Source organism: Lucilia cuprina, chromosome 4 (assembly GCF_022045245.1).
Source record: "Lucilia cuprina isolate Lc7/37 chromosome 4, ASM2204524v1, whole genome shotgun sequence".
Lineage (NCBI taxonomy): Eukaryota > Metazoa > Arthropoda > Insecta > Diptera > Calliphoridae > Lucilia > Lucilia cuprina.
In genome coordinates this window covers 85374762-85395751 of record NC_060952.1, presented here as the reverse complement: position 1 = coordinate 85395751, position 20990 = coordinate 85374762, and the positions used below count along the sequence as shown (strand labels likewise).

General features: G+C 26.2%; 1 protein-coding gene across 6 annotated transcripts in view; it reads right to left on the bottom strand.

Moving 5' to 3' along the window:
• Window positions 1-15356, bottom strand: part of LOC111680285 (microtubule-associated protein Jupiter) — a 60859-nt gene extending 45503 nt beyond the window's left edge. The window contains exons 1-2 of one of the 6 annotated variants that reach the window (XM_046948620.1): window positions 15109-15356; window positions 14323-14534 (exon numbers count right to left, since the gene is read on the bottom strand). In XM_046948620.1, coding sequence (XP_046804576.1) covers window positions 14323-14384 — 62 coding nt within the window. In that variant the 5' untranslated portion in view covers window positions 14385-14534; window positions 15109-15356. The remainder of the gene's footprint in view (window positions 1-14322; window positions 14535-15108) is intronic. The other 5 variants (XM_046948621.1, XM_046948623.1, XM_046948625.1 and 2 more) reach the window with 5 other exon arrangements.
• Between the last annotated feature and the right edge of the window lie 5634 nt (window positions 15357-20990).

The window sequence follows — 20990 nt, the reverse complement described above, 5'->3', positions numbered from 1 at the left end:
TTAGTAAGTAAGTAAGGAAGTAAGTAAGTAAGTAAGTAAGTAAGTAAGTAAGTAAGTAAGTAAGTAAGTAAGTAAGTAATTAAGTAAGTAAGTAAGTAAGTAAGTAAGTAAGTAAGTAAGTAAGTAAGTAAGTAAGTAAGTAAGTAAGTAAGTAAGTATGTAAGTATGTAAGTAAGTAAGTAAGTAAGTAAGTAAGTAAGTAAGTAAGTAAGTAAGAAAGTAAGTAAGTAAGTAAGTAAGTAAGTAAGTAAGTAAATAAGTAAGTAAGTAAGTAAGTAAGTAAGTAAGTAAGTAAGTAAGTAAGTAAGTAAGTAATTACTCGTCATTGATTGCATTACATGCTAAAAAGGATAATATCCTGCGATATCCTTTGAAACACTTTTCAAAAAATAACGCGTGTGGAGAAGTCATATCAATAAAAAGTCCAGCGGTTTTATTTTATGCGTGAAAGGGTTAAATCAACGTTTTTATAAACATTTAAGCCCATAAATAATACATTCATTTCGTTAAGAAAATTGTTTCATAATTGCTTACAGTCGGTAGTCACATCGAGTTTGCGTTTTTGTGTGTCATCATTATCAATAAAACAAAATTGTTATAAATTTGTTGGTATTTCCACAGAAAAAAAAAACAAAAAACATTGATTAAACAAAGGCAATAACAATATTTATTGAAAATAAAACACACAAATTTATAAACATATATACAAACAAGAAAAATACGCCGTATTATAATAAAAATCATATATACATTAGGTTTTTATGAAAGAACAAGTACAGTTAAACGAAAAATTAAACGTACTTTTTTTTAAAAATTTGTCAAAACCATAGAAAAAATACGTATAAAAGTTTTTTCTATGGAAACATTAGTGTATATAAGTTTTCATCAAAGAAAAATAAGTGTATAACAGTTTATTTCTATAGACAAATTGGTGTTCTTTAGAAAACTTAGTGTAGAACAATTTTTTTTTGTTTTTTGTATAACAGTTTTTTTTTTCTTAAAATAATTTCTTAATAATTTCTTAATAATAAATAAAAAATAATTTCTTAATAATTTCTATAGAAAGTTTTGTTAATGGCAGTTTTTAATAGAAAATTGTGTATTATATATACATATATATTTTTTAATAAAAAATTTCTTGTATAACAGTTTTTTAAATACAAAAATTTTTTAAAACTGTTTCTTTTGTAGAAAATATTGTGTATAAAAGGTTTTTTTTATAGAAAAATTAGAGTATTACAATATTTTCTAAAGAATATTCCACAGAAAAATTTTGTATAACAGTTTTTCTATAGCAAAATTTGTATATTATAGGCTTATCTATGGAAAATTTAGTGTATAACAGTATTTAAAAAAAGTTATAGAAGTTTAAAAAATTAGTGTATAACAGTATTTTAGCAGAAAATTTTGTGGATAACAGTTTTTTTCTAAAAACAAATGTGTAATACACAAACATTTCTATAGAAAAGTTTGTGTATTACAGTTTATATAGAAATAGGTCTGTATAACAAGTTTTTTTTTTTAGAAAAAATTTAGTTTTAGTTTTTTTATACTTTTTTCTATAGAAAAATTTCATAAGTACAGTTTTTTCCTACTACAAAATTTGTGTAGAAGTTTTTTCATTTAAAAACTTTTTTATATAACAGTTTTTTATATAACTCTTTTTTATATAACAGTTTCTTCTATAGAAAAACTTATGTTTAACAGTTTTTTCTATAGAAAAATATGCGTATAACAGTTTTTTCTACTAAAACAATCGTATAGAATAATTATACGAGTTTTTTCTTTAGACAAATTTCCAAATAACAGTTTTTTCTATAGAAACATTTCCGTATAACAGTTTTTCTATAGAAAATTTTCTGTATAATAGTTTTTTCCATAGACAAATTTCGTAAGAGTTATTTCTATAGAAAAATTTTAGTTTTACAGTTTTTTTTTTTTCTACTAAAAAATTTCCGTATAACATTTTTTTTTCTACAGAAAAATTTCCGTATAACAGTTTTTCTATAGAAAATTTTCCGTATAATTTTTTCCATAGAAAAATTTTTATGAGTTATTTCTATAGAAAAATTTCAGTTTTACAGTTTTTTTCTACTAAAAAATTTCCGTATAACAGTTTATTCTGTAGAAAAATGTCCGTATAAAAGTTTTTCTATAGAAAATTTTCGTATAACTGTTTTTTATAGATAAATTTCTTTATAAGAGTTTTTTCTATAGAAAAATTTCAATATAACAGTTTTTTTTCTATAGAAAAATTTCCGTAGAACAGTTTTTTATAGAAAATATTCCGTATAGAGTTTTTTCGTAAGAAAAATTTCTTATAAGTTTTCTTCTATAGAAAAATTTTTGTGTTACTGGGTATTGTATTAAAAAAATTGTGTAGAACAGTTTTCTCTTAAAAAAAATTGTGTATAACAGTTTTCGTATAACAGTTTTTTCTCTATAGAAAAATATAAGCAGCAGTAGAAAAACTATAAAAAAAATGTTTTTAAAAGTTTTTTTTTAGAAATTTTTGTGTATAACAGTTACAGCAATTGAACAGTTTTTTTGTATAAAATTTAGTTAAATTTCAAAAGTACGTTTACTTTTTCCAACAACTGTTGAAATTTCTTTTGCTAAATAAGTTTTGGCAAATTGCAACAACAATTTGCAACAAAAATTTCTTTATAGAAAATTATCATATTTACACAAACAAATTGTTTAAGGAACCAAGTACAAATGTGACGTTTAAAGGTTTCTTTTGAACAATTTTTTTTAAGAATGTGTGTTTTTGTTGTTGGTTAAAATTTTGCCTGGTACATGAAGGAACAACAAGCAAATAAAAACGAAATAAAATAGTTTAACATGGAATTATTTGGTTTTTATAATTTCTGCAGTCAAAAAAGAAAATAAATGTTTTTTAAATAAAGTTTTTTTTTTTTTTTTTGTTTCAGTAAATGTTTAAAGTCACGTCATGTTGTAAAATGGGGAGGAAGGTTTCTTTTAACTAGACAACTTAAGGTTAGTTAAGAATTGAGTTAAATCGATGTGTGTGGCAGGAAAGCTAGACAAAACTTTGTTATAATTTAATCGGTTTATTGGCCTAGATTTCCGGTGTTATCAAGTTTAACAGAGTTGTTTAAGTTTGATAGAAATTTTTTGTTTTAAAAAAACTTCTAAAGAACAAAAATTAAGGTAAAATATGTTTGATTTACATATAAATTAATAAGTTTTGTTTTGTTCATTTAAACGCTTAAATGTCAAATACTTAATGTCAATTTTAATAGAAAAAAAAACTATTTTTTACTTTATGTTAAAATTATGTTAATTTCCAAAAATATTTGTTATTTTAACAATAAAATTTATTTTATTGTTAAAACTACATAATTAATTTACCCCAAAAAAAAAAACTAATTTTCTTTTCACGTTTGACATATTTTTTCAACAATTAACACTCCCTTTTTCAAATGACAAAATTGTGAAATTGTGTTTTAAAAATTACCCCAAAAAACCAATTAAATCTTTCAATTTAAAACCATAAATTTAAAACTCAAAATTTCTCACTCCCTCCAAAACTCAAGGAAAATTCCAGCAACATTTCAAATTTGTCTTAAGCACCTCTAAAAAATACTTAAAAAAAAGAAAATAAATTATTTAAAAGAAATATTTATAAAATCCAATACACAAAGACAATGACTGCCCAATGCCTGCACACAAGCGGGGCGTCTGGAATTTATAAACAAATTCAGCTGGATTTACAAATAAAAAAAAAGAAACCAAACAAATTGAAGATGTTATAAAATTCAAACAAATTATTGATGACTGACTGTGTTTAAAAATAATTTAAATATTTGTGTTAGAAAAAAAATTATAAAAGATTTAAAAATTTTTATCAAAAAAAACATCAGGAAGACAAATGGGTGCAGTGAGTTTGGAAATGGTTAATTTGAAATAAAACAATTTTTGAAACTTTTAAAAAAATTTTGGGGAAAAAAGGAGGGAGTGTCAATAGCAAATAACCGACAGCTACTTTAACAATAACAAGAACTAAAAAGGAAAGTGTTAGAATTATGCACTGAAAACACAAAACAAAAATGATAGAAATTTTTATTATTTTAAAACTGTATAAATGTTATTTAAAAAGAAAGTGTTATACGTATGGTATACTTCTGTTAAAAAATTAGTTAAAGAGGAAAATATGAAAGTAAATAAGTAAGTAAGTGAATGAGTGAGTAAGTAAGTAAGTAAGTAAGTAAGTATGTAATTAAGTAAGTAATTAAGTAAGTGACTAAGTAAGTAAGTATGTAAGTGAATAAGTAAGTAAGTGAGTAAGTAAGTAAGTAAGTAAGTAAGTAAGTAAGTAAGTAAGTAAGTAAGTAAGTAAGTAAGTAAGTAAGTAAGTAAGTAAGTAAGTAAGTAATTAAGTAAGTTAGTAAGTAAGTAAGTAAGTAATTAAGTAGGTGACTAAGTAAGTAAGTATGTAAGTGACTAAATAAGTAAGTGAGTAAGTAAGTAAGTAAGGAAGTAAGTAAGTAAGTAAGTAAGTAAGTAAGTAAGTAATTAATTAAGTAAGTAAGTAAGTAAGTAATTAAGTAAGTAAGTAATTAAGTAAGTAAGTAATTAAGTAAGTAAGTATGTAAGTAAGTAAATATGTATGTATGTATGTATGTATGTATGTATGTATGTATGTATGTATGTATGTAATTAAGTAAGTATATAATTAAGTAATTAAGTAAGTGACTAAGTAAGTAAGTAAGTAAGTAAGTATGTAAGTAAGTAAGTAAGTAAGTAAGTAAGTAAGTAAGTAAGTAAGTAAGTAAGTAAGTAAGTAAGTAAGTAAGTAAGTAAGTAAGTAAGTAAGTAAGTAAGTAAGTAAGTAAGTAAGTAAGTAAGTAAGTAAGTAAGTAAGTAAGTAAGTAAGTAAGTAAGTAAGTAAGTAAGTAAGTAAGTAAGTAAAAAAAGTTGCCCACATTTCATGCGGTAGTAGCTAAATTTGTGTATAACAGTATTTTCTATACAAATTTTCTGTATAACACCTTTCCAAAGGAAAAATTTGTGTATAGTATTTCTCTACAAGAAAAAAATACTTTCTTTATAGAAAAATGCTTCATCCCTTCACGGAGGGTAGTCCTTCACGAAGGGTAGTACCTTCACGAAGAGTAGTCATCTTGTCGCGATGAGAAGGCTTAAGTGCAATGAATCTCATAGGCCATGCTGACGGAGACAGCTTTGCTTGAGTTGGCTGCCTCCTAGGGGTCACCCTCGTCATGAAACGAGCATGAAATTTAAACTACCCCCATAGCAGCTGTCTATTTCCCATATTGGGCGATCTGTTGATTTGCTTATCCTGTTACTGAGCCAAGGCAAATCCTGTTACTGAGACAGACAGTCCGTCTGAATTCTTTGGATTCGCGCACTTGAATGTGCAAGTCCCGAAATCCATCAAGCGTCTGTTCCAGATTGGACGGCTTTTGACTATTCTGAGGCAATTAATTTTAGTATAACAGTTTTTTTTTTTTTTTTTGCACAAACATTTAAATATATCAGTTTTTTTATATACAAAATTGTGTATAACAGCTTTTTCTACAAAAAATTATTTTAAACTAATTCTTTTATATACAAATTTCTGTATAACAGTTTTATAGAAAATTGATTTTTTTAATAAAATAATTTCTTTTTTTTTTCAGAAAAAATTGTGTGCAACAGTATTTCTATATAAACAAAATGTGTATAACAGTTTTTATTACAAAAAAATGTGTTAAACTGATTCTAAATAACAGTTTTTTATAGTTTTCTTTTTTTTTAGAAAAAATTACTTATAACAATTTTTCTTTATAGAAATGTATGTATAACAGTTTATCTTTACAGAAAAATATATGTATAACAGTTTTTTTTTTTGCAGAAAAATTTGAGTTTAACAGTATTCCTATATTAAAAAAACGTGTATAACAGTTTCTCTTCCCAAAAAATGTGTTTAATTGAATCTTTTAAGTAAAATTTGTTGTATAAGAGTTTTTCTCTGAGTTTAATTGAATCTTTTAAGTAAAATTTGTTGTATAAGAGTTTTTCTCTAGAAAAAATTATGCAAAAAATGTTTTTTCTATTTGTGTATAACAGTTTTTTTCAGTTGAAAGTTCTGTGTATAACATATTTTTTCTATACACAAAGTTGTTCATAACAGTTTTTTCTATAGAAAATGTTATGTATTAAAGTTTCTTTTTATAGAAATGATTTGTTTTTAAATTTTTTTTTTTTATCGAAAAATATTTGTTTAGATGTGTTTTCTTTAGAGAATTGTATGTTATTTTATTCCATGAAAAATTTATGTAGAACAGTTGTTTCTATAGAAAAAATAGAGTATAACAATTTTTCAGTTGAAAATTCTTTGTACAAAACAGTTTTCTATTTTCATTTTTTTGTGGAAAATTTTGTGTATAACAGTTTTCTATTTCTTTATAAAAATTTGTGTACATCAGTTTTTTCTATAGAAAGATATGTGTAGAACAGTTTTTATGCAGAAAAATTTGTGTATAACAGTTTTTTTTAAGAAACATTTGTGTATAAGAGTTTTTCTAGAGTTTTTTTTTATAGAAAAGTTGATGTATTCTAGTTTTTTATATGAAAAAAGTTTGTTTTTTCTTTTCTTTAGAAAAGTTAATGTATACTAGTTATTTATAAAAAAATTGGTGTATAACAGTTTTTGTTTATAGAAAAGTTTATGTAAAACAGTATTTTCTAGAGACAAGTTTGTGTAAAACGAATATTTTCTATAGAAAAGTTTTTGTATAACAGATTTTTTGAAAGAAAATTTGTTGTATAACAGTTCTGTATAACACTTGTACATAACAGTTTATAACAAATTTATACCATAATTTATTAAAAACAAGTCTAAAAAAGACCTTTCAAATAACATTTTCCTTCTCTGTTTTCCCCAAACTTCATTTCTCCACTTCAACCTAAAACACCGGACATTTGTGTGCATGTGTGTCTATATAACGAACGAATATTGTGGAATTTTCAAAAATGTTTTAATTTATTTGTGTTTTTTTTTTTTTTTTTTGTTTTGTTTCTAAAGGTCATTAAACTTTTGTTGAAACGTTAAATTTTCCTTGTAAAATATAAAACACAAAAAAATTACACCAGTAAAACGGAAAAGGAAACATTTTTTTCGCTACATTTTTGCAAACATTTGAGAAGTTATGTTTAGTAAAGTTAGCTAAAGCTAAAAACAAATATTTACTGAGAAAAAAATAAAACATAATCTTTAAAAAAAAAAACATAAAAAACTCCTTTACAACAATAAAAATCAATAATTTCTTTGATAACTGGCCAATTTTTAATGTATTCACTTGCGAGGGGGGGGGGGGAAGTGGTTTTTTGTTTAAAGCCTATGGCGACAAAAGTTAGAAAACACTAGGGTTTAAAGTGCATACAGTTTAGAATAGTTGTTCAGGGGTGATAATAACATTAAAAGTTACAAGGAAATTTAATAAATATTTTTTTCTTAACAAATTTATGTCAAGACATTTATGTTTTAATATTAATGTTAAGACTAAGAAGAAATTTATTTAATAAACCAAGTAAATTTAAACATTTTTGACAATCTATGATAGAATTGTTATAGTCTACAAAATATGTCAAGACATTTTTATGTCTGTCTTATGTTATGACATAAATTTTCTCATTTTTTTATAAAATAGTTATTTTCGTTGCTTACTTACGATGTTTTTCTTTAACAATCGCTTTATTACATGTAACTTACCTAAAAAGAAATAAAAAAGAAAAAAAATTATTAATATTTTTCATTTTCATATTAAACAAGTAGGAATGTATAGACATAGGGCAGGGGCTTACCATATGTCAGGGGCCCTATCTGTGAGTATGTTAAAAAATGTGTTTTTTTTATTTTAATAATAAAATATTTAATTGGGTTTTAATCTAAATTCTAAAATCTTAAATAAAAGAGAGTTTTTAAAAGCGAGGTTATATGGGAGTGCGGATCCAACTCAATTGTTTGGGAAAGTTGTTGGATTTTCCTAATTTTTATATTTTATATCAAAAATTTTCTGTTTGGGGGGTTAATTCCTTTTTTCCCCCTTCCTGGATCCGCACCTGCTTGGGGACAAAAGTAAATATGGGTGTATCCGTAAAAATATTGTAACAGGGACTTTAGTCTATAATAAAGTAATTTATAAAAATTTGTATCGTCATAATAGTGTTTATAAGTGAACTTTAACCTTCAAGACTTTTTCAAAAGGCGACTTTATAAGGGGCCTAGAGGGCAAATGAGGCCCGAATATAATGAAAATCGCCACTATTATATAGACTTATATTAAAATATGAGATTGAAAAACATTGAACATAATTATAAGCTCAAAAGTCCTATTCGAGGGGAAGGGGGTTGGATATACGGTTGTATGGGGGCGGCCTTGGAAGAAATAATCTAACGATTTTCGTTCTTGATTGAAAAGAAGAAAATTCATGAAATTATCTTGAAAATTGCAACCTGTGTATAAAGGGAAAAGAGACGTTTTAAAATGTATACACGATTGGTATCAAATCGACAACAAAGTGTTTATAATTTTTCAATCACATTAGTTGTAAAAGTATAAATATAAAAAAATACACGACATTATCAAAGAACAACAAAAAGTAATAAGGTTTTATGAAAGTGACAACGCCATGTTGTCAAATGGAATAACGAACGGACGAAATAACAACGATTTATTGCCCTAATGATATAAAAAGTAAATGACAACAATGAGTTGTTGCAATGACAAGGTTAAGTTTTAAAAATTACAACGGCGGTTGTCAAAATGTTATATGGGTGTCATTTAAAAGAAAAATGTTTTAAAATTATACACGCTTGGTATCAAATTGACACCAAAGTGTTAAATTGTTTTTAAATAACATCCGTCGTCAAAGTATAGACAGATAGTTGTCACATCAACAACAGAAATCTGCTAAAATACACGACGTTATCCAAGAACACCAAAAAGTAATAAGGTGTTACCTAAGTGACAACGGAATATTGCGTGACAAAAATGCATTGCCGAACTGATATAAAGCGTAATCGAAATAACTACAATGCGTTATTGCAATGACAACGTTAAGTTTTAGAAAATTCAACGGCGGTTATCAAAATGGGTGTTATTTAAAAGCATTTTTTTCAATTATCCTCGTTTGGTATCAATAATATTCGTTGTCAAGGTATGTAAAGGTTGTTTATCAAATCAACAACAAAAATCTGCAAAAATTCACGAAGTTATCAAATTAACAAAGCAAATACTAACCCTCGTATTTATAAAGATATTAATTGTTTATTATAGTTTTATTACGCACAGTTTTCACATAAAATTCCTACATTTAACCTTCAATAACTTTATTAAGCATTTATGGATAAGGTGATAAGGTGTGACTACGTTATGTCGTCAGACACAACAATGTGTTGTCAATAACAATCGTTGTCAAAGTATGAACAACATAAAATCTTCCAAATTTCACGACGTTATGAAATTAACAAAACAAGTACAAAGCCTCGTATTTATAAAGATATTAATCGTTTTTTTTTCATACAAAATTCCTACAATAAATCATCAATAACTTTGTTAAACATTTATGAATATGGTGGTAAGGTGTGACTACGTCATGTTGTCAAATAGAACATTGTGTTTATGAAATGACAATGTTTTGTTGTTGAAATCACAACTATGCATTGTGGAAATGATATTAAACGTAATTGAAATAACAACAAAGAGTGTTGCAATGTTGCAACGATGTGTTGTTAAAACACAGCGCAGTTCGACGGGACAGTCACGAACTGACCACTTAACCTACCACTTGTGGTGGCCCCTAGCCACCTGACTACCCTGGTGGACGACAATTTAAAAACATGGGCTTGTCCTACGAGAAAGTCAATCGTCACTCTACACCCTACAAAAAGACAGTAAAGAGACGATTGCCTCCGGTCTCGCTTACAAAGGGGACACTAAAGTGACGACTGTCTTTCGGAAGTACAAAAAAAAAACAACTTTTAAGAGTATAATCTCTAGGTTACTTGAGAACAGTAAAAAGACCACTGTCTCCGCTTCGGCTTACAAAGAGGACACTAAAGTCATCAGACTGTCTTCATTCTCGATTACAAAGGGTACATTCGTGACGAATGACCCAAAACATACGAATTACGATCATTCAGATGGTTAACTATTAGTGGAAATTACCGTCTTTTTCGTATACATTGACTCTTTGTCAAACTGCTGGGAATGATATCTGGATGTTATTGAAGTTTTTGCATATATTTGTGTAAAATAAAGTAGTTGACAACGGATTGTTTCGATTTCGGTACTTTTCTACCGAGTTTTTCCCTCGGTATGGAGTCTGTACAAGATTTACATGGATACACAGACAGACGGACACAGATAAGGACATAGCTAAAGTGTGATCATAAAGTAATTCTGAGCTGACTGCTATACTTAAACTACCTTATTCCTAAGCATTTATCAAAGGTTTATAGAACAAATTTTGTATGAAAATTAGATTTATAAACTTTTGATAAATGTTTATGAATAAGACTTTTACTGCATTATTCAGAAACATTTATCAAAGGTTTATAGAACAAATTTTCTATGGAAATTTGATTTAAAAACCTTTGATAAAAGTTTATGAATAAGAACATTAATTAAATTCTTTTAAATTTCTTCCATGTTCTATATAAATCCTCTCAAGTGTAGTTTAATCACCACATATCTCCATACTTAAGTTACTTGTTTCAACTATCTACCTCCTTAGTAAACTCCTACCTTCTTAGACTTTAGCAAGTAATAGAGAAGACTTTGCTATAGCTATTAGAAGTGCCTTTGCTTTACGAAAATATAAAAAGTATTTATAGATATTCCTACATATAGACAAACTGTCTGTCTTTCCATTCCCTTTAATGTATAAGAATATGTAGAACATTATGCATTTACCAATTGCTGACAATAGACAGACAAATATGTAGGAAAATAAAGGTTAATAAACTTTTTAAAAGTACTTTATGCTTTGTGTAAAAAAATTTCATATATATAAAAATCAATAATAGGTTTTTTTCTTTGTACTTTTTTTTTATCAAACTGCAATTAACAGAACATTAACATAGAACTAAAATAAATGACCGCAAAATAAAAATATTTTATATTTTCCATAGAAAAACATGATAAAAATCATGCCTCCAGATATTTTCACCCCCAAAAGTTTTAGAAATATTTATTTCGAAACCTAAAAAAAAAACAGAATCATCCTTGTCAAAAACTTGACCATATGTCAGTTGTCAGTCTGTTAGTTAATGAAAAAGTGAGGTTAGGTAAATGTTAGTTGCTGCAGTTAATGCTTGGTTGATTTGACAGAAAAAAATTGTTGCTAGATTAAGTCCATACCCAATAGAAACTAATTTTAATTTAAAATTTTTATTTTTTTTTAACTGTAACACAAAATATCATTAAAAGAAACCTTTCAAAATAAAAATTTTGTAAAATTTTGTTGTTTTTGTTTACATCAGCGTTCAGTGTATTGTCCAAAAGTCATGTTGGTTTTTTTTCTGTCTAAGTTATAGCCCAATTATATATATTAAGGGGGATGATGTTTCAAAAAAAAAAAAAGGTAAGACACGAGGGTAGTTATTTAAATCTAAGGTAACAACACAACAATTTGCATGATAAATTATGTTAAACTAAAGCTTCTTTTATTAATCAAAAAAAGTAGAAAAAAAAAAACATTTCCAAAAAAAAAGGATGGTGGGTGGTTGTTTAAAGGTCAAATTTGCTTATCTTATTCCCCACCCCCCAAAAAAAGTCAAGGTTGTGACGTTGTCAGTTAGTTAGTTATGAGGATAATTGAAATTGATATGAAGCTAAAAGATAAACAGTTAGAAGAAGAAACATTTTCATAAATAAAATTCTTTATAAAATGAAAGAAAAGCTTTTAGGGTTGATTATTTTTTTTCCATATAAATAAAGCTGTATTAAGTTACAAGCGGAAATGTAAATGTTCTCAATAATCAAACGTTCCCACTCTTTGTAATAATTAATTTATTTTAAATTATATTTAAAAATAAAGAAATACAGTACAAACTTATATTAAGACATTTATATCTTGATATAAATCTCAATATGAATCTTTAATTCATTACATCAGTTTGATCCTCTCCTGTTCTTGAAAGTTTTATATTTTTTTCTTTTTTTAAACATTTTTTAAAATTGATGTCATAATATAAATGTCAAGACTTTTATATGTCTGACATATGGCATGATATAAATGTCTTGGAAAACATTAAAGAGATTAGCTTAAGGTATCTTTTTTAAGTTTTAAAATTTAACTTCTTAAGGAATTTAAGATTTTTAAAAGTTGTCATACCCAAACGTTCTCACTCATTTTAATACTAAAACATTTATATCTTGACATACATTTCAATTTGAATCTTTAATTCATCACATATATTGCAAACTTATATTAAGCCATTAATATCTTAACATAAATCTCAATATGAAATTTAACACTTCAGTTTCATCTTTTCCTGTTCTTGAAAGTTTTAGATTTTTTCCTTTTTTAACATTTTTTTTTAAATTCATGTCATAATATAAATGTCATGACTTTTATATGTCTGACCTATATCATGACATAAATGTCTTTGAATAATTTAGAAAGATTTGCTTATTGTTTCTTTTTTATGCTTTAAAATTTAATTTCTTAAGAAATTTGTGATTTTTAAAAGTTTATCTCAAAAGTTTTAAAATTTATTTTCATGTTTGGCTTGCGGTTTCTTTTTGAAGTTTTAAAATCTAATTTCATAAGGAATTTATGATTTTTAAAGTTAATATCAAACTAATGTTAAGACATTTATATCTTGACATTAAAGTTTTGTTTTATATCAGCATTTTCTTTTTAAAACATTTCAGACTTTTTAAATATTCTTTAAAATTTATGTCAAGATAAAAATGTCAAGCCATTAATAAGTTTGACTTATGGCAATCACTTTTTTACACAAAATTTTTTAAAATCACATATTTGTTATTAAAGTTCAACAGATTTTTTTGTTAAAATATTGAAATGTTTTATAAAAGTTTTTATGTTTCCCGAAAATTTAGGTTGTTTTCAATAAGATTTTGTTAAAATTCAACAGATTTTTTTTGGTAAAAAATTTCACTTTTTTTATAAAAAAATTTTCAAAAATATAACATTTGTTGTTAAAGTTTAAGCAGATTTTTTGTAAAAATGTTGAAAAAGTTTTTATGTTTACTAATAGTTGAAGTTGTTTTCTAACAGATTTAAAAAAAATATTTAGAATTTTTGCAAAAATATTTGAAAATTTTTCTAAAAGAAAATTTAACTTTTTTTATGTAAATTTACAAAGAAAAAGATATTTTGTATTAGAATTCAATAAATTTTCTTGTAAAAATATTGAAAAATTTTTAAAAAGTTTGTATGTTTTACAATAGCTTAAGCTGTATTCTAACAGATTTTGAAAAATATTTCGACTTTTTGTAAAATTTTTTAAAAAGTTTTCCAAAAGAAAACTTTACTTTTTTATGCAAAATTTTTAAAAATATTACATTTGTTATTAAAGTCTAAGCAGATTTTTTTGTAAAAATATTGAAAAATTTTGTAAAAGTTTTTATGTTTACAAATAGTTTGAATTGTTTTCTAACAGATTTTTAAAAAATATTTACAATTTTTGTAAAAATTTTTGAAAATTTTTTTTAAAAGAAAATTTGATTTTTTAGAATTTTGAAAAATAGTAATATTTTTTTAGATTTTTAGCAAAAAAATGTGTAAAAATTCTGAAAAATTGTTTTAGAATTTTTAAAGTTTAAGTTGTTTTCTAAAAGATTTTTAAAAAAATATTGAAAATTTTTATAAAATTATACAAAATTTTTTCTAAAAGAAAATTTTACATTTTACGCAAAATTTTCAATAATAGGATAATTTGGTATTGAAATTTAACAGATTTTTGTTGTAAAAATATTGAAAGTTTTAAAGTTTACCAATAGTTTATGCTCTTTTCTATAAGATTTTGAAAAAAAAAATCGATTTTTTGCAAAATTATAGAAAAAATTGTCTAAAATTGTAAAAATATTGAATTTTTTTAAAGTTTTGAAGTTTACCTATAGTTTAAAGCTGTTTTGTACAAGATTTTAAAAAAAAAATAACTTTTTGTTAAATTTTAAATTTTTTTAGTAATTTTTTTGGACAATTTACTAAAAATATGTAAAAAATTTAAAAAAAAATTAGGATTTCCCTTTTTTTAGAATTTCGGTCTTATAAAATTCCCGAAATGTACAGAGTTATAGAGTTTGGGGGACAACTTACCTCTTTTTGGTTTTGCCAACATTGTAAAGTTCAACATGTTTGAATGCAGCATAGGCGGCCATTTTTCTGTGTGTGTGTGTGGGTTTTTGTTTATTTGTATGTGGGTGTAATAAATATATGAACAAGGACTCAAAATGCCCAATAAAAAGGATAACAATTTAAAGTTATCAAACTTTTTGATTTCGATTAGAAGAAAAACACAAGAAATAAATCTAGTTAAGAGAGATTTTAAAAAGGAAAAAAATAAAAATAATTAAAAAAAAGAAATTTCCTTTTAAAAGAAATTGCAAAAAAAACTGTGAAATATTTTTTTTATTAGGGGAAAATCAATATTTAAGTTTATTAAGGCAAAAAGGACAACAGCAGCATCCTTAGGTTGGGCAACATGTTTTTTTTTTGTTTGCTACTCTCTACGGGGTAAAACGAGAGCAAAGTTGGGGAATTAAAAGTATAACAAGAGGCAGTTTGTTTATAAAAGTTAAGAGAGAAGGGGGCGGTGTTTTATAACAGGAGGAGGAGGGGAGAAATCCTTCAAAAAAGGACATATTATTTAATATTGATAATATATAGTTATCCATTTCTGTTACAAAAATATATAAACTCTCTGCTTAAAGCTTTTTCTCCCAGGATGCTTAAGGGAGTAAGAAAAAAAAACAACCACAATTTAATGCCATAACCACACTTAAAGATTTTTAAAAATTTTCTATAATTTTTTATTAAAAAAATATTTCACAGTTTAATTTTTTTAAAAAAAAGTCCATTTGTTTCTTTTCTTTTTTAACTCACAAAGATTTTGCTTTATTTTATATTTTTTTTTAGTAAAAATTTTCTATAAAACAGTTCGTTTTCTTTTAAAAGCTTTTTGCTTGATTTAAGTTAAAAATTATTTATATATATTTTTTATTAAATGGAAGAACACTTATTATTTTGTTAAAATTTTGTAAATTTTTTTTATTAAAGTTTAAAACAATTTTACGTTAAAACACACGATTTGTGTAATGTGAACGCAGCAAGTTAAAGTTAAAGACTGAACTGTTTTTGGAAAAGTGGAAAACATTTTATATTATCGATCCAGCAAAAACAGACGAAAAACAACAGCAGCAACAAACAACAACAACAAAACACACACCAAAAACTCACAACAACAACAGCAGCAGCAAAAGTTAGGCAGCCACCAAATGGGTTGGTTGGTTGTTGGGTAAAAAAAAATGGAGAAAGATAAAGCAAAAAAAAAAAACAAAACAACAAATAGAAAAAGAAAATCCAAAAAAAAAACAGCAACAAAAAGAAAATATTTGAATGCATTTTAAATAACAAGAGTGTAAGTAAACATTACTCTCTTTGTCTCTAATTTTAATATAAATTTTTCTCTCAAAATTTCCAAATTTCTTGATGTAACTGGAGAACCTTTTTCTTTTACAAGAATTTTACGGTAAATTTTGTTTGTAACTAAGTAACAGCTGTTTATGTTTACTAAACTCACTCTCTCTCGTTTTTAGCGCTCTTTGTATCTCTTTTTATAAAATATGTTTAGCAACATATGTTGCAAGTTTTACTACTATAATTTGTAGTCGTAGTAGTAGTAGTAGTTTTTAAAAATAAGAATTTTCCTTAAAAAAAAAGAAAGACAAATCCACACACAAATGACTCACTTTCGTATAGAAAATGTTTATAAACAAAGTTCAATAACCGTTAAATTACATTACATACTCATATATATTCATATTTTGCTAAAAATAAACATGTTGAGCTACATTTTATGGAGACAACAAAATGTTGAGATAAATGAGAATAATGTGGAAAAAAAGAATGTGAAAAGTAAAGAACAGGGTCAGTGTGTGAGGAATAGAAAACAAACGCAACGTAACGTAAGAAAATAGAATAATTAATTAGAATAAATAATGATAAAAGATTTATTATAGTTTAAACGAAAAATTTACTTTTAGTTGGTCTGAGATTTAATGTAATTGGAGGGTAAAGTTCTTTAGTGTTCTTATAAGTTCTAAAAGAATCTTAAAGCTTTTTTTGAAATTTTAAACTTAAAGTTTAATATTCCATAGTTAAGTGTGTAGTCTAGTCTATACTCTTGCCAATAGTCTAGTTATAGTCTATTCTATAGTCTTGTCTATAGTCTATTTTATAGTCTTGTCTATAGTCTAGTCTATAGTCTAGTCTATAGTCTAGTCTAAAGTCTAGTCTATAGTCTAGTCTATAGTCTAGTCTATAGTCTAGTCTATAGTCTAGTCTATAGTCTAGTCTATAGTCTAGTCTATAGTCTAGTCTATAGTCTAGTCTACAGTGTTGTTTATAGTCTAGTCTATAGTCTAGTCTATAGTCTAGTATATAGTCTAGTCTATAGTCTAGTATATAGTCTAGTCTATAATCTAGTCTGTAGTCTAATGTCTAGTGTAGTTTTTAATCTAGTCTGTAGTTTAGTTTATAGTTTAGCCTTTAGTGTATTTTATAGTTTAGTCTATTGTATAGTCTGGTCCATTCTGTAGTCTGGTATATAGCCCAGTCTATAGTATAGTCTACAGTTTAGTCTAGATTACAGACTGTAGTCTTGTCTGAAGTCTAGTCTGTAGTATAGTCTATACTTTAGTCTATAACCTAGTCCAGTACATAGTCGAAGTCTATATATAGTCTATGGTCTAGTCTATAGTGTAGTTCATAGTCTAGTCTATAGTACAGTGTATAGTCTAGTTTATAGTAGTCTATAGTCTAGTCTATAGTTTAGTTTATAGTATAGTCTATAGTTTAGTTTATAGTCTAGTCTATAGTTTAGTTTATAGTCTAGTCTATAGTCTAGTCTATAGTCTAGTTTATAGTCAAGTCTATAGCCTAGTCTATAGTCTAGTCTATAGTCTAGTCTATAGTCTAGTCTATAGTCTAGTCTATAGTCTAGTCTATAGTTTAGTCTATAGTCAAGTCTAGTCTATAGTCTAGTCTATAGTTTAGTCTATAGTCCAGTCTATAGTCTAGTCTATAGTCTGGTCTATAGTGTAGTCTATAGTTTAGTCAATAGTCTAGTCTAGTCTTGCTATAGTTTAGTCTAGTCCATAACACAGTCTATAGTCTAGTCGTACTCCAGGCTAATAGTTTAGTCCATAGTCTAGTCAACAGTCTAGGAGGTGAACCGATTTTTCTAGGAAGTTTAGTAGTCTTTAGGCTAGTTTATAGTATACAATCCAGCCAGGTCTCGTCTCTAGTCTAGCCTATAGTCTAGTCTATTGTCTAGTCTATTCTGTAGTCTAGTCTTTTGCCTAGTTTTATAGTCTAATCTATAGTCTGGTCTAGTCTATAGTACAGTTTATAATCTACAGAATAGTTTATAATCTAGAATAGAATAAAGTCTAGTCTACAGTTTAGTTTATAGACTTCTTAATAGTTTAGCTTGGTCTCGTCTCTAATCTATTCTATAGTATATTGTTTATATTTTAACGTATTCTATAGTCTAGTCTACAGTTTAGTCAATTGTCTAGTTAGTCAATATTCTAGTCTATAGTCTTGTCTATAGTTTAGTCTTCAGTCTAGTCCGTAACACAGCCTACAGTCTAGTATATAGTCTAGCCTATAGGATATTCTAGTCGTTACTATAGCCTACGCTAAAAATAGTTTAATCCAAAGTATAGTTAATAGCTTTTTCTTGATACTTGAAACTTAAAGTTTAGTAGTTTTTAGTTTAGTCTATAGTCTAGTCTATATTTTAGTCTATATTCTAGTCTTTAGTCTAGTACATAGCCTAGTATATAATCTAGTCTATAGTCTAGCCTGTAGTTTAGTGTCTTAACAAAATTTTCAATTTAAAATTTGTTAATTTAACCGTTAAAACTCTCTACTCAAGCCTAACAAATTTGAAATTGTTCTCCTAGGAAAAATATTTGCTAATTAATCATTTATTTTAAAATGTTGTTTTTTTCGAATGCTATTGTCTCCACACTTCATCACCGGTAGCAATTAATTCTATAGTAACACTTTTTACAGCAAAAAAAAAAAAACGTTAATATACTTAAGCATGAATGGAAAAAAATATCCATTTAGTTGGTGTTGATGTGCTTAAAGTTAAACAATAATTAAAACTGATTATAAAGTGATTAGGCACATCATCGATAATTTAAATGACATTACAACAAACAAGACAATCTGGCAGCTACAAATAAAATAACATAAAAAATGTTTTGAAAGTAACGGACGAAAAAGGGCTAGAGATTAAAATAAAAAGAAGCAGACTGTAGAAATTATATAAAGAAATATGAAAAATGTTATATATGAAAAGGTCAAAGGTTAAAGATTGATACACATCATAAGCTTTTCTCTTACCGGTGGTTTAACTTTATTACTTGAAAAGCTTTATTGTCTCCTTATTTCAAAAATTATTAATTTATTTTCATTTTTCTTACGGTTTTAACGCTTTCAATCTGTTTAACTATTCTTAAATGTTTTAATGCAAATGAACTCATTAAAAGAAACGCAACATTTTATTTAATTTTCTAAACAAATGTAAAAAGAATACCTACAATCAACAATGTGGTTTTTAAATATGTTGTTTTTCTATTTAATACTTCTTTTTTTTGAGGAAAAAGTATTAAAATAACATGTAAAAAAGCAAAACGAACTGGAAAAATAGTTGTCATATTTTTATAATAATATTTTTTTATATTTTTTGATTATGCATTTAGTGCTTAGTGAGTTGGGTGGTGCTTAGTAGCGGGTATTTTATCATAAAAATAGAGTTTTATGCACAAGAACAGTAAAAATTAAAAAAAATATATACAGCATAAATGACAGCAACAAAATAAAATATATGACAAGACAGAAATTTAAAATAATTTAAACGTTTACTGTGAAAACTCGGCTATCGTCTATTGTAAAAACTAAGACTATTGTATAAAGGGACACTCGTCTACCATATAAAGTCGACACTCGTCTACTATATAAAGTAGACTCTCGTCTACTATATAAAGTAGACTCTCGTCTACTATATAAAGTAGATACTTTTCTACTATATAAAGTAGACTCTCATCTTCTACATAAAGTAGACTCTTGCCTACTATATAAAGTAGACGCTTGCCTACTATTTAAAGTAGACTCTTGTCTACTATATAAAGTAAACTCTTGCCTACTATATAAAGTAGACTCTCGTCTACTATATAAAGTAGACTCTTGCCAACTATATAAAGTAGACTCTTGCCACCTATATAAAGTAGACTCTCGTCTACTATATAAAGTAGACTCTCGTCAACTATATAAAGTAGACTCTCGTCTACTATATAAAGTTGACTCTTGTTTACTATATAAAGTAGACACTCGTCTACTACATAAAGTAGATACTCGTCTACTATATAAAGTAAACTCTCGTCTACCATATAAAGTAGACTCTTATCTACTATATAAAGTAGACACTTGTCTACTACATAAAGTAGATACTCGTCTACTATATAAATCAGACTTTCATCTTCTATATAAAGTAAACTCTTGCCTACTACTATTGTCTTCTATATAAAGTAGACTCTCGTCAAGTATATAAAGTAGACACTGGTCTACTATATAAAGTAGACACTCGTTTACTATATAGACGCTCGTCTATTATATAAAGTAGACTCTCGTCTACTATATAAAGCAGACGCTAATCTTCTATATAAAGTAAACTCTTACCTACAATATAAAGTAGTCTATTGCCTTCTATATAAAGTAGTCTACTATATAGACTCCCGTCTACTATATAAAGTACGCCCTCGTCTACTATTAAAGTAGACTCTCGTCTACTATTAAAGTAGACTCTCGTCTACTATATAGACTCTCGTCTACTAAAATACGCCCTCGTCTACTATATAAAGTAGACTTTTGTCTACTATATAAAGTAAACTCTCGTCTACTAAGACTTTGACTATAATGTAGACTCTCGTCTACAATATAAAGTAGACTCTCGTCTACTATATAAAGTAGACTCTTATCTACTATATAAAGTAGACACTCGTCTACTACATAAAGTAGATACTCGTCTACTATATAAAGTAGACACTCGTATACCATATAAAGTAGACACTCGTCTACTATATAAAGCAGACTCTCATCTACTATATAAAGTAAACTCTTGCCTACTACTATTGCCTTCTATATAAAGTAGACTCTCGTCAAGTATATAAAGTAGACACTCGTCTACTATATAAAGTAGACACTCGTTTACTATATAGACACTCGTCTATTATATAAAGTAGACTCTCGTCTTCTACTATATAAAGTAGACACTCGTCGAATATATAAAGTAGACAGCCGTATCTTAGATACTCATATACTATATAAACTAGACTCTGGTCTAAGATATAAATGGAAAGCTTTATTAAGAATTTGGCTTTATTATGAATTAGGCTTTATTTAAGAATTAATCTCTTTAAGGCTCTGTTATCAAAAAACTCAAAGAATTCAGTAATAAGGAAGCGAAAAATTAAAAACCACAACATATGAGGCCAAAAGCCTTTTGGCGGAGAAAAGTTGAAATGAATACAAAAAAAAAAAACATAAACATAACAAGAATGAAATAAAGTGAAGTAAAGAAAGAAAAAATCAAATCAAATGAAAAATGATGACAAAAATTGCGTCACATACAAGAAAAGTGAGAAAATTAAAAAAAACACTATCCACCAGCACCAACGACAAACTGGGCGAAA